This window comes from Mesoplodon mirus (genome assembly GCF_964341445.2).
Source record: "Mesoplodon mirus genome assembly, chromosome: 12".
NCBI lineage: Eukaryota > Metazoa > Chordata > Mammalia > Artiodactyla > Ziphiidae > Mesoplodon > Mesoplodon mirus.
This window is the reverse complement of record NC_138988.1, coordinates 81,882,068-81,894,995: the sequence shown is the minus strand read 5'-3', so window position 1 is coordinate 81,894,995 and position 12,928 is coordinate 81,882,068. Positions and strand designations below refer to the sequence as shown.

At 39.6% G+C, this 12,928-nt stretch overlaps 1 protein-coding gene across 1 annotated transcript in view; it reads right to left on the bottom strand.

Annotated features, from left to right (window-relative positions):
• EFHC1 (EF-hand domain containing 1) overlaps positions 1–12,928 on the bottom strand; it is a 61,286-nt gene that overhangs the window by 37,611 nt on the left and 10,747 nt on the right. Inside the window, exons 3-5 of the mRNA XM_082638024.1 lie at positions 6,512–6,799; positions 1,674–1,823; positions 324–516 (exon numbers count right to left, since the gene is read on the bottom strand). Of these exons, the coding sequence (XP_082494150.1) occupies positions 324–516; positions 1,674–1,823; positions 6,512–6,799 (631 nt within the window). The remainder of the gene's footprint in view (positions 1–323; positions 517–1,673; positions 1,824–6,511; positions 6,800–12,928) is intronic.

The following is a 12,928-nucleotide window of genomic DNA, read 5'->3' as shown; positions in this document are numbered from 1 at the left end:
AATCTGACATGAAATTGCTTCAGCTCAGAAGCCTTGCTCTTCCACACTTTAAATAAATCTTCCACACTTTAAATAAATCTTCCACTGCTGTTTTGGTTTTGTTCCCTTGATCTTGGTATCAGTCATCTCTGCCAGACCATTTCAGATACAAGCTTGGATCGAGGGGCCAGTAAAGAAGGGAAGTTATGGGAAAGCTGCTTTTTGAGAACCTAAGAGAACACAGCAAGCACCTCCCAAGTGTAAAGGGAATGACCACACTGATTAACTCCTTTGAGATCCAGGAAAGGTCCCAATTAACAGAGGATAAACTGAATCACACATACTTGCATTCTCCACCAAAACCTTGGGGATGCGCTGGCGGCTCATGAGGAGTGGGAAGGGATCTCGCCCATCATTCCGTTCGTGGACCTCTCGAATTTCCACTGTATCATCCATGAGATAGTAATGAATGATGTAGGTCCGACATTCACCAAACATGCTGTCTGTATCATCCCAGATCGCATAGAATCGAAGAACCTTTGAGGAACCCAAAGCAGTGACTTAAGTAAAAATTCTACAGGTGGAGAGTTTAACTTAGCTACTTTGGCATTTCTGTATCAGACAATGATGAAAAGATTAACCAGAAAGATTATGACATAATCTCAGATGGTTAAAAACAAAGTTTTCACCAAAGATACAAAAACATATGAAATCATATGCCAGATGTCAACAGCTGGAAAGTATTAAATAATAGTCTTATAAGCTTGTGCTGAGAAAGAATGATTCATTTTGATCCAAAATATTAGTCAGTGAAAGAGAAGCTGAATTAAAAGAGCAGTGGGCCCTTTGTTCAGTGCTTTATGCGTATTAATAAAGGTACATGTGAATGGTTTGTATATAATTAGTATGGAAAGAATTTTCAATTATTAATCAGTCTTTTTTTAGCTCTTTCAACTGTCCCTTCTAGTAACAGTATCAACAATACAATCTTTAAATACAAAATAATGACAGACATATGACTGATATAAAGAATGTTCTTAAAAGACCTTGCTAGTGCTAGGTAAAATTTTCTGAACTAAACGGAATTAGATGTCTGAGAGAAAAAAGCAGCAAAGAAACACTGAGGGTGATCTCTCTGCTTTCTCTTTCCCTTTAGTACAGTAAAGGAGAAGACTCAAATACACCAGTCCACAAGGGGAAGATAGGAAGGTTGGAACAGAGCTGGAAAATACCCAGAACATTCTGTACTCACACATCAATATAAAATTGAACAAGGAAGCATCTGCAATGGGAATGCTGTGAAATTACTAGTTTAACACTAGAAACCTACATAAATGCAATAGCTTTGAAATATCCCAATAATTCATTTAAGGTTTCCCAAATGATTCTTTGACATTAATTCATATTTGAGAAAAGAAGTAGGTGGTTAGAAGTAAAAAGCAGGGAGCAGATGTTGCTCAGCAATTGCTTTAAGATTTAAAAGTTTGGTGGAGCTCACAAGACTTAACTCCACAATCATCTTTGAACCTCTGATATGAAACTCAGGCATTCCTGTACCTCTAACCCCAGAAAGATAGCACTGTATCTGACCAGTTAAATTACAGATGTAATGTTTCAAAATATACATCTACCAAAATAACTTGCTAATAAGCAGTGCTACATTTGGAAACAAGTAAACCTACTGGGTCACTTACTTGTTTGTCAAAGGTGAGAAACTGCTTCAGTTGATCAAAGTCTGTTGGGGTCACATACTTACGAAGAGGCTGTTTCCGGAGTTCAGTGTAAGGATCGAGAGCCATCATCTCTGGTGGATTTAGTTCAATTCCTTGACTTTCCAAAAATACCTACATAATTCAAAAATTAATAATGATTATCTTTCTTGAAACTTCTCAAAGTAAATATTAAGTGACGCTGTAAAAATAAGTATAATAAGAATTTCTAAGCTACTGCCCACCTTAACCATTAGTTTGAAGCTTGAACATGTCTTAGCAGTACTAAGCCTTTGATTGACCCAGTTCTATAATGCAGATAATAACTGATAATCACCTTAAGTATAAATGGAAGACATGATGGTAAGGTAACTGGCTTCAAATATGAATTCAGATCAATTAGATTTAAGTAGGTACCCAGGAACAGAGGAAGTACTAGGATTGCTTACATACATACATCGGAAACCTAACCATAGTTTGAACAATATGTAATTCATATCAGGTTTGGGGGCAAGCTGCACAATGGCAAAGTTAAGCTGAAGTCAAATCCCCAGCTTTCCATCTCATTTAAAACAAATATATGATTAAGTACTTCCCGCAAAAAAAAGAAAGCATACCCGCTAATTATTTTAGACCAAAAAATATTTCAGCCAAATAGGAAAGACGAATCAAGTGCTCAAATCTCCCTAAAAAAAAAGTTAAAGAAAGCATCTGAACTTGATGTGATCGTTGAATTTTACTTTGCTAATTATGAGTAAATAAAATATTTTAAGTCACTATATATTTTAATACAACTTGACAATTCTTCTTAAAAGCACAATAAACTATCTTTTTTATTGACCAGAAAAGAACAATTTCCTGGGATCTGTTTACATTGCGGAACTGGAAATTAATCTGAAGTCTGGATTTCTTTTGGGAATTGTGTGGTTTGCTTTTGGACAATTCAATAGAAAATATACAGAACTCAGGGCCAAAATACATGGGTTCTAGTATCAGCTCTGCTAACTAGCTTATAATCTTAGTATTTAAAGTTTTACTAGGCAGTCTCCAATATCCTTTCTTTTTTAAAAAAATTATTTATTATTATTATTTTTTGGCTGTGTTGGGTCTTCATTGCTGCACACAGGCTTTCTCTAGTTGTGACAAGCAGGGGTTACTCTTCATTGTGGTGCGCGGGCTTCTCACTGCAGTGGCTTCTCTTGTTGTGGAGCACGGGCTCTAGGTGCGTGGGCTTCAGTAGTTGCGGCAGGGGCAGGCGGGCTCAGTAGTTGTGGCTCACGGGCTCTAGAGCGCAGGCTCAGTAGCTGGGGCACACAGGCTTAGATGCTCCGTAGCATGTGGGATCTTCCCGGACCAGGGCTCGAACCTGTGTCCCCTGCGTTGGCAGGCAGATTCCTAACCACTGTGCCACCAGGGAAGTCCCACCACTATCCTTTCAATATTATAATATTATGATCTCAACATCTATTAAAACTGCTGAACTGCAGATGACAAAATTCTCCCCTCCCTTGAGATGGTCTACTAATGTAGCAGGATTATTGACTGAGAAATTTAATGGGTGTTTTACTCCTTTTTGCTGCTTACAACTGATAACCAGGCCCTTTGTTAACCTTACTTTAGGGATTTCGGCAGGAACGTAGAAGCTTCCTAAGGTTGACTATTCTTCCTGTCTCTTAGAAAAAGCCTAAACTCTTTGAAGTGATTATTCTAAAGTGTCCCAGGAGGAGGGGAGAGAAGGGAATGTCTTTGAGGGCAAGAAGACGGAAAGGGGGAGATTCCCCCAGCCTGGAAAACAGACACAGGTTGGTGGACCTTAGAAGAGCAAGACTCCCCAGGTCTCTTCAGGGACGCTTGGAGAACAGGTGTTCAGAGTCCAGTCTCTTACTCAGCACCAAGCTTCAGGGGGGTGCCCTTGGTCACTGGACAACCTAGGGACCCTGCATAGATAACCCCTTTGGGTCTGGGAGTGCTGCTGCTTACTTGCTATTCTTAGGGCTTAGAATCTTTGGCAAAGCTGAGGGCGAACAGAAACACCAGGCCAGTTTGACTGGGGCTCAATTAGGTCTTAAGTTACTTTTCAAAAACAAAGTAACATTTCTTGTGCACCTGTATCTGTGGAGTAGGATTCACATCTGTGACACCAGCGGTAATACTTTGGTGAAGATAATAAATTCTAGCTCTCTGAGTTCTGGAGCTCTATCTTTTAACATGTTCAGTTCATTCTGTCTATAGGACCATTTATGTGGAGCCATGAGGAGGGGGTGAGAAGGGATGGTGATGATGATTTGTGTGAATGGAGGTGGTTCCTTGTCTAAATCAAACTATAAAGCCAGTCTCTTCCTTATCCACTCATAGGTCCAGCTGTAGTGAAAACCATCAAATTAGATAAGATGTGAACAAATCTCAAACTGTTATAGAAGCCAACTTGTAACCTAACAGATCAATTATTGAAAACATAATTCAATCTAATCATCAGTGCCTGAAATACTCAGCTCTTGTCTATCATTAGTAATTAAAATACAGCTGATCCCCATTATTCACAAATTTCTGTATTTACAAATTTGTCCACTTGCTAAAACTTATTTGTAATCAACCCTCCTGGCGCTTTTGTGGTCCTTTGCAGCTGTGCACGGAGCAGTGAAAATTCTGAGTTGCCAGCTGAGGCTGAACAACGTGAAGTTCTGCCTTCTTGTTTTCAGCTTTCCTGGTGAAAAAGTGTCCTTTTCATGGTCTATTTGGAGCCACTTTTTCTCACTTAACGTGCTTTCTGTTGGTGATTTTGCTGTGTAAAGTAGCCCCCAAAGAGCAGTGCTGTTTTCTGTTCTCAGTACAAGAAGACTGTGATATGTACTCAGTGCCACTAAACTGTACATCTAAAAATGGTTAAAGTGCTAAATTTCAGGTTATGTGTATTTTACCAGAGAAAAAAAGGCAGCTGTGATGTATCTTAAGGAAAAAATACAAGTGTCAGCTAAGCTTCATTCAGGCATGACTTACAGTGCTTTGGCCATGACCTCAATGTTAATGAATCAACAATATATTTTAAATATGGCATCTGTAAACAGAAAGAACACACAGAACAAGGTAACATTTTGACCAGAGGCTTGTAGGAACCTAACTCTGTATCTCTCTTAGGAGCAATGGTTCAGTATTTGCTAACTCAGTGTTTGTGGCGACTGCACTGAACACAACTACCATTAATAATGAGAACTGACTGTAACTGGCTTAGATCAATGGCTCAGTGATCAACTTGCAAATGTTCAAACTGTCTGTAAAGACACAATTGTAAAAACAATTGTAATACCTTAAATTTATACATTTCATAATTTTTCATTGTCGGCACAATTCTGGAACTGCCTATGATAAAAAGAACTTCAAAAACTAAAAAAATGAGAGATCAGAACACATTTGAAGGGGACAGTATCTCAAAGATGGTCTGGCACCTCCACCTTCTATACAGTTTTCTCGGCAGCTCTGGGGCGACAAGCCAAGGATGCCATAGCTCCTTTCCTCACTGCCCTGAGGTCCTGTCCCTGCATCATCTCATCAGTGAGGCCTTCCCTGCCCAGCGTTTACATATCGTGACCCCTCCAACTCCCATCTCCTTTACTCTCTTTAGTTTCTTCCACAGCTCTTAGCAGCATCTGACATATTATACATTTGTTTGCTTATTATTTGTCTCCTCCAACCACAATGTAATAACCTCCATAAGGGCAAATACTTTTACCTGGCACCTAGAACAGTGCCTGGCACACAGCAGGCACTCAGTAAGCATTTGCTAAATAAATTACTAAATGAAAAAAATAAACGAGTGAACTCACAGGAGCTCAGTGCATGGTAAAAATTAATCACATTTGGCACTAGGTCACATGGGATTAAAGGCATAAAAAATTCAGGAACTATACTTTTGCTACTAACATTTCTTTTAAGTGAAACAAATTTGGAATTGATTTCCTAATACCTACACTTTGTGCTAACGAAAGCGCTCTCTCTCGCGCGCTGCTTTCTCTCTCTCTCTCTCTACAATTAAGTATAAGTTATCAAAAAATCCATATTTACGAAATAGAGAAATGGAGGACTTTTCTCACTATAAAAAAGTGTTTTCCGGGCCTCCCTGGTGGCGCAGTGGTTGAGAGTCCGCCTGCCGATGCAGGGGATACGGGTTCGTGCCCCGGTCTGGGAGGATCCCATATGCCGCGGAGCGGCTGGGCCCGTGAGCCATGGCCGCTGGGCCTGCGCATCCGGAGCCTGTGCTCCGCAACGGGAGAGGCCACAACAGTGAGAGGCCCGCATACCGCAAAAAAAAAAAAAAAAAAAGTGTTTTCCTTTAAAAATGCTTTTATTCCAGGAATTCTTTCGATAGCAGGTTTCCCTAGAACACAGCAAGTATGAGTTGTGGAGAACACACGAACTGTACAAAACATCTCAGGCGCGCATCTGCTAACAGCGGCAGTGCTATTTGTGTAAACCCAAACTCCAGCTAAACTGCCCAATGCCTCTTCCATATTTCTACCCCATCAAGGGAACTAGCTCCCCTAGCCTCTATCCGAACTGGCATGTGAACTGATTTCTTATCAAATGATTCAGCTGTGAAGGGAACTTAACCTTATTTGAATGGATATGTAGCAATATCATTTCGAAAAAAATGATGTCACTACCTAGTGATGGCACATAGGACGTAGACAAATGCCATATTAACCTACACGATAATCCACTCAGGACAGATGATCAGTGCCCTCCTCTTACCCTAACAGGTGACATGTATCCTTCTGTAGATTAGAATAATGCCTAAGCACCACAGCTTCCAAAAACATATACTATACCTGTGTGAACCTGTCACAGTCAACAATGCGGAAAGTTCTGCCATAAATTGTGATGTTTATTCCTCGGTTTAGGTCTTTCCAATGGTAATGGTCTCCCCGGTCATTCTTGGCTAGGCGCTGTCGCTTGATTAACTTGCCTTGAGGGATCCCGGAGTTTTCCACAACAGGCTCTATGACAGACATGCTGCCATCTTCCAGATAGTAGTAAATGTTCACTTGGCGGATCCTGTAATGTTCCTCAGTTGACAGAGGAACATCTTCTTGGAAATAGGCATCAAATTTCAGCACCTGTAATACAAAAGGGAGGGAAAAATGGTATATTAGTGTCTCATCCAAAAATACCAAGTACCTTCCTGTGCCGAGAAACACTCAGGGAGATTCGAATACTCATCACTCCTTCTTCTAACTCAAGGGTTGCCAAACTACGATCATGGGACAAACCTACCCCTGCCACCTGTTTTTGTATAACCTGCAAGCTAAGAATGTTTTCATATCTAAATTGTTGAAAAATCAAAAGAATAAAATTTCAAAACACATGGAAATTATACAAAATAATTAACACGTAATTGCTAATGGTTGCTTTCCCATTACGAAGGCAGAGCTGAGTAGCTGGGCTACTGCTATGGACTGAACTGTCTCCCACCCCCACAATACTCATATGTTGGAACCCTAATCCCCAACGTGACTGTATTTGGAAATAGGGTCTTTAGGAGGTAATTCGGATTAAATGAGCCCTAAGGGTGGGGCCCTAATCCGACAGGACCGGTGGCTTTGTAAGAAGAGGAGGAGAGCTCTCCCCTCTCTTAGCCCACAGGCACTGAGCAACAGCCACGTGAGGACCCAGCAAGAAGGCATCTCTCTGGAAGCCAGGAAGAGAGCCTTCACCAGAAACCAAATTAGCAGGAGTCCTGATCTTGGACTTGAAGCCTCCAGAACTGTGAGAAAATTAATTTCTATTGTTTAAGTCACCTGTCTGTCTGTATTTTATTACGGCAGCTCAAGCAGACAGCTGCAAAGCCCAAAATATTTATTATTTGGCTCTTCACAGAAAAAGCTTGCTGACCTCTGCTCTAAATACTCAAACTACGTGTAGACTGTTTATTAACACGGTCCTTGACAAGATGGCTTAAAGACCTTAACTCTACTAGCTTTACTTCAATGTCAAAAATCCCTCTTAGAATTTCTGGAAAGAATAAGAGACTATGACTTTGGTTTCAAAATGAAAATGAAGTCTCCAGTCCATTTCTTCAGGAGTGCAGTCCCCTGTAAATGCACATTAATGACATATTCATTCTTAGAGACTTTATAGGAATGACTCTCAAATCAACAATCCACCGTAGACTCTTGGGTGGCGTGTCAATACCCTCGCTGCACTCAGAAACATCTATTCTAGATGAAGCAAATCCTAGGTCCTCTGGAAGCATCAGTGCAAAGTCAAAATGACACATCTACTGTACATTTGAAAAAACATTTAAAAATAATATAAAAAGCTTATGTTGGGAATTCCCTGGTGGTCCAGTGGTTAGGACTCTGCGCTTTCACTGACAAGGATGCCGGTTCGAGCCCTGGTCTGTGCACTAAGATCCTACAAGCGGCACGGCGTGGCCAAAAAAAAAAAAAACTCATGTTGACATGCGCTGGGATTTTAAAATTTCTATAATTCTATTTTTAATACTTCTTTTCAGGGCAAGAACGTATTAGAATGATGCTTCAGGGAGGCAAGAGTGTTAACCCGAACCTCTACTAGAGTAAGAAGAACAAACCAAGGAGACTCTTTAGTGAAGACAATTATGGTTCAATGGATGGGAAGATGAGATAATGTATAATGTCTGCTGCGCAAGAACAAGATAAAAAGCAAGAGAGAACAGGCAGTTGCATAGGAGAAATATGAATATAATGAAGTCAAGACCTTAAAACTCATAATAAAAAGATGAGATGGATGAATGTAATGGAATGTTTAAAGGAGAAAAATCACATGGTAAAAGCAAAAGACAAAGATCCTTTAAAAGTAACATTTTACAACAGTTGCAAAGAATTGAAAGAGGACATGATCAGTAATTCACGTACGAAATGGTCTGTACCTGAGCCACAGGCTTACACAGATTTACCTGAGAAGATAGCTCTGTAGAGCAGACGGTGAGCTGGATTTTAGACTTCTGAATTCAGCACGCACAGTTACTGTGGCAGGAGGCAACCTGAGATGCAGGGCTGGGTTTTGGGAAAGAAGTCAGTATTAGAGGAGAATCAGGATGACTCAACATTCTGACTTGACCAACCGAGAAGATGGAACTGCTATCAACCTGATACGGAGCAGAATGCAGTGGAGCAAGTTTGGGGGTGGGGGGTGGGAAACAAAATTAGGGGTTCAGTTTTGAACATGTTTAGTTTCAGATATCCACTGAATATTCAAGAGGAGATGTCAGATAGGCAGTTACATCTAGAATTCAGGACACAATTCACTGTGTAAAGCAGGGGTCCCCAACCCCCGGGCCGCACAGCAGGACATGAGTGGCTGGCGGGCAAGCAAAACTTCATCCGTATTTACAGCTGCTCCCCATCGGTCACATTACCACCTGAGCTCTGCCTCCTGTCAGCAGAATTATTTCATTATATATTACAATGTAATAATAATAGAAATAAAGTGCACAATAAATGTAATGCGCTTGAATCATCCCAAAACATTTACCCGCCCCTCTCCCCAGGGTCCGTGGAAAAACTGTCTTCCACGAAACCCGTCTGAGGTGCCAAAAAGGTTGGGGACCGCTTGTGTAAAGGACATTTCAAGGCATGAGTCTGGAGCAAAGGAGTGAGCATAGACAAAGAAGAAGACGAAAGACTGAAGCCTGGGGCACCCCCAGTTTCCTATGCCATCTGTTTTCTAAGATGGAGGGGATGAAAATACCTTTGGCAACAGGAACCCGGCCTCAGAATGGGAGGCAGGGAAAAGATACACACACATTTTAAAGGCTCAAATAATCAGAATTTTTTGCATTCTGTTTTTTAAAATGTTAATGATAATGAGTTATTTAAAAACAAACCCTATAGAATTATGCCATGTGATCAGTACAAATGAATCCTAATCTCCTATCTTTGTACATTTACAGTAGTGAATTGTGACCACATGATCATTTTGTAAAATCCAAAACATTCCTTTTGAAGCAAAGAAAAATTAAATAATGCAAAATTAAATAATGCACAGTTAAGTGTTCGCTTTATATTCATTTTAGTACATTCAGATTGTACAGGGAAAAGAAGTAACTGATTATGTATATATGGTATATTTGGTATTTATTGAAGAAACTGACTATTCAGTTAACTAGGGCACTAAATTCTTAAGTTCTCGGTTATTTGGGAGTTTGTTGTCTGACATAAACTGTAAGTGGTAAAAATTTTACCCATTAAAAGAAAACCTAGAAGTTTTTTTCTGTCTGTACATTTATCTCTGATTTTTAAAAATGAATCCGTTTGTGCAATAAAGTACTTGGGTTTCCTCTGGCATGTGATCTATACATATGGCTAAAACTACATGTTTTCACCATGTAAGTCACATTACAGAGAGCCAGACCAACATGTGAAGACTCAGGAAAAAATACTCTAACCCTGAATGTACTTATTTATTTGACTGTTAATCAAAAAGGCACTTAGCTACTTATTAAGAACAGAATTAAGAGTTCTGTGCTCCACCCAGAAAGAAATGACTGGAAAAGAGTTAATCTAGGAAAACTGTTTAGCAAGTAGTTAAGATAACATTAGCTTTCCCAGGTAGAATAAGAAGGAAATATATTATGTAAAAAGGAAGGAAAAAGGAATATTTAGATACTGTGCTTAAAAATTTATTTTTCATGGAATTTTACAGCTGGATAGATTCCTACATGTATTCTAACTAATTATATAGATGAGGACACTAAATATTGAGCCTCCTCAAGGTGCCAACACAACACCCAGAATTAGAATCCAAGTCTCCTAACTCCCAGGAAGTGCTCAGAATGCCCCAAGAAACTTGGAACTATTCGCAATGATGTCAAATTGATGGGGAAGATGCTGAATATTTTCATATCACATACAATTATAAAAAGCCTAGGTACTTTTTTTTATTATTTTTTATTTTAGTCTATTATATCTGTGCGTTGCATGCTCAGCTTGCCAATTTTCAGCAGTGACACAAATATGTTAATTTTATTTCTTAAATAATGATTCATCTCATTTTTTTCAACTAATATTTATTGCGTACCAATCACAGAATAGACCAGATGAATCCTTGCGCTAATGAAGTATACACTCAAGTAGGACAGATAAACACTAAACAAATCAGCAATACAAACTGTAATACACTACTGTGAAGGAAACAAAGAAAAAAATGATAGAGAAAAATACGGAGGGACCACCTTAGCATAGTGGCCAGAAAAAGCTTCATAGTAAGTCACACTGAAGGATGAGATGGAGTCAGCTGCTTAAGAGCAGAGGGAAAGCTATTCCAGGTAGGGGGAACAGCACATGCAAAGGTCCTGGGGTGGTGTATTACAATCTCAAGAAAATAAGGAAAATAAACCGAGTATGACTGAAACACAGTGGGTGAGGAAAAGAGAGGCCCAGGAAAAGGCTGCAGAAACAGCAGGGAGGGCCAGGTCTTGTGGTGACTGCAAGGAACCTGTACAGTTGTATATATGAGAAAGCCATGGAGAAGTATTTTGGTCAGTACGTGACATGTTCTGATATTTATTTTTAAAAGATAGGCCTGGCTGTTCTGTGGAAAATGAATTAATGGTAATGGTGGAGTTGGAAATATGTAAATGGATTAGTTATATATTTTAGAGACAGAAATGACAGAGCTTGATGATAAGATTGGATGTGGGTTTTGAGGGAAAAGAAGAGTCAAGGATGACTTTCAGGAGGGGGTGGATAAATTAGGAGTTTGCGATTAACAGATACACACTGCTATATATGAAATAAATAACCAACAAGGACCCACTGTATAACTCAGGGAACTATACTCAATATTTTATATAATAACCTTATAATAATAAGGGAAAAGAATCTGAAAAAGAATATATATATATGTATAACTGAATCACTTTGCTGTACAGCTGAAACACATTGTAAATCAACTCTACTTCAATTAAAAAAATAAAATTAAAAAAATTTTTTAAAAAGGATGACTTTCAGCTGGGGGCTAGAGCAGCTGGGTAGTGGTAATGTTCTCCCTGAGAAGTGATATCATCAGAGCTGTGCTTTGGGGAATAAACCAAGCAGTAGACCTGTTATGAGCATAAAAAACAAGAATGAGACTAATACAACAGTTAACGACATGTTAGCTGTTAACACGCTGTTTGTTTGAACTAAGATAGCATGAGAGGAAAGGGAAGTGAGAGATGCTCGATTCGGCAAATCACTGAATGTGGGGAGTGAAGCAAGAAAGAGCCAAACGTGGCTCAGATTTCAAGCTCTTCAAGCTTGCATTACCTAGGGGGACACAGAAAGAGCACATCTGCGGGAAAAGGTGATGAGCTGAGCTACAGACACACAGACCCTGAGGTGCCAACAGCTCATCAGGTGAAGAGATCCCGCGGCAGGTCTGGAGTTTCAATAAGGTCAGAATTGGAAATAAACATTGACAGTTGTCTACCTTGAGATGACAGCTGAAATCACAAAAGTGGGTGAAATCTCTCAACAATATAGAATAAGGAATGAGAACAGAACCTTGAAAACACTTACCGTTAATAAATGAGAGGAGGAAGGAAGGCCAGGGCAGGAGCATTGAGAGAGAGAAAGAGAGAAGAAAACCAGGAGAGTGAAGAGTCCTGGTAGCAAAAGAAAAGCAGAGTTTCAAAGAGGAAGGGGGGTCAGCAATGGCAGATGTTGTAAACAGGTAAAAGAGAATGCTGGCAAAGAAAACCTCTCCAGATCTGACAAGAAAAACAACACTGGCTACTAAGAAAAAGTAGTTTTGGGCTTGAGGGTGAAGTCAGCTTCTAAGCGAAGTGACAATCAAGTGAGGAAAAAAGTTGCTTAAAGGGTTACAAGTAGAAAGAAGGCTTCTTAAGACAGGATGGTATGACCCTAGGTAGAGAAATAGTCACCTGAGTGTTTGAAATGGCAGTAGGATGGAAGTTAAAGATGAAGAAGATGAAAGAAGAAGAACACCAGGAACACAGAGTGGAAAGTTAGCCTGGGAAATGGATACAGTGGGTGATGATGACGAGAACAGTACAGGAACAAAGAGAAAAGATGCATGCACTCCTTGGAGATATCCTGGTCTTTATAATCTACGTAAGAAATAGTTATATTCTAAGGATGAGGAACGGTACAAAGAATGTCCAAAACATGGACAAATATGTTGGCTATTAAGTGGACTTCTGTGTATTACCAAAAAAATTTAAACTCTGATTTAATTCAGAAAACCCATAGTTTTCTTATCAC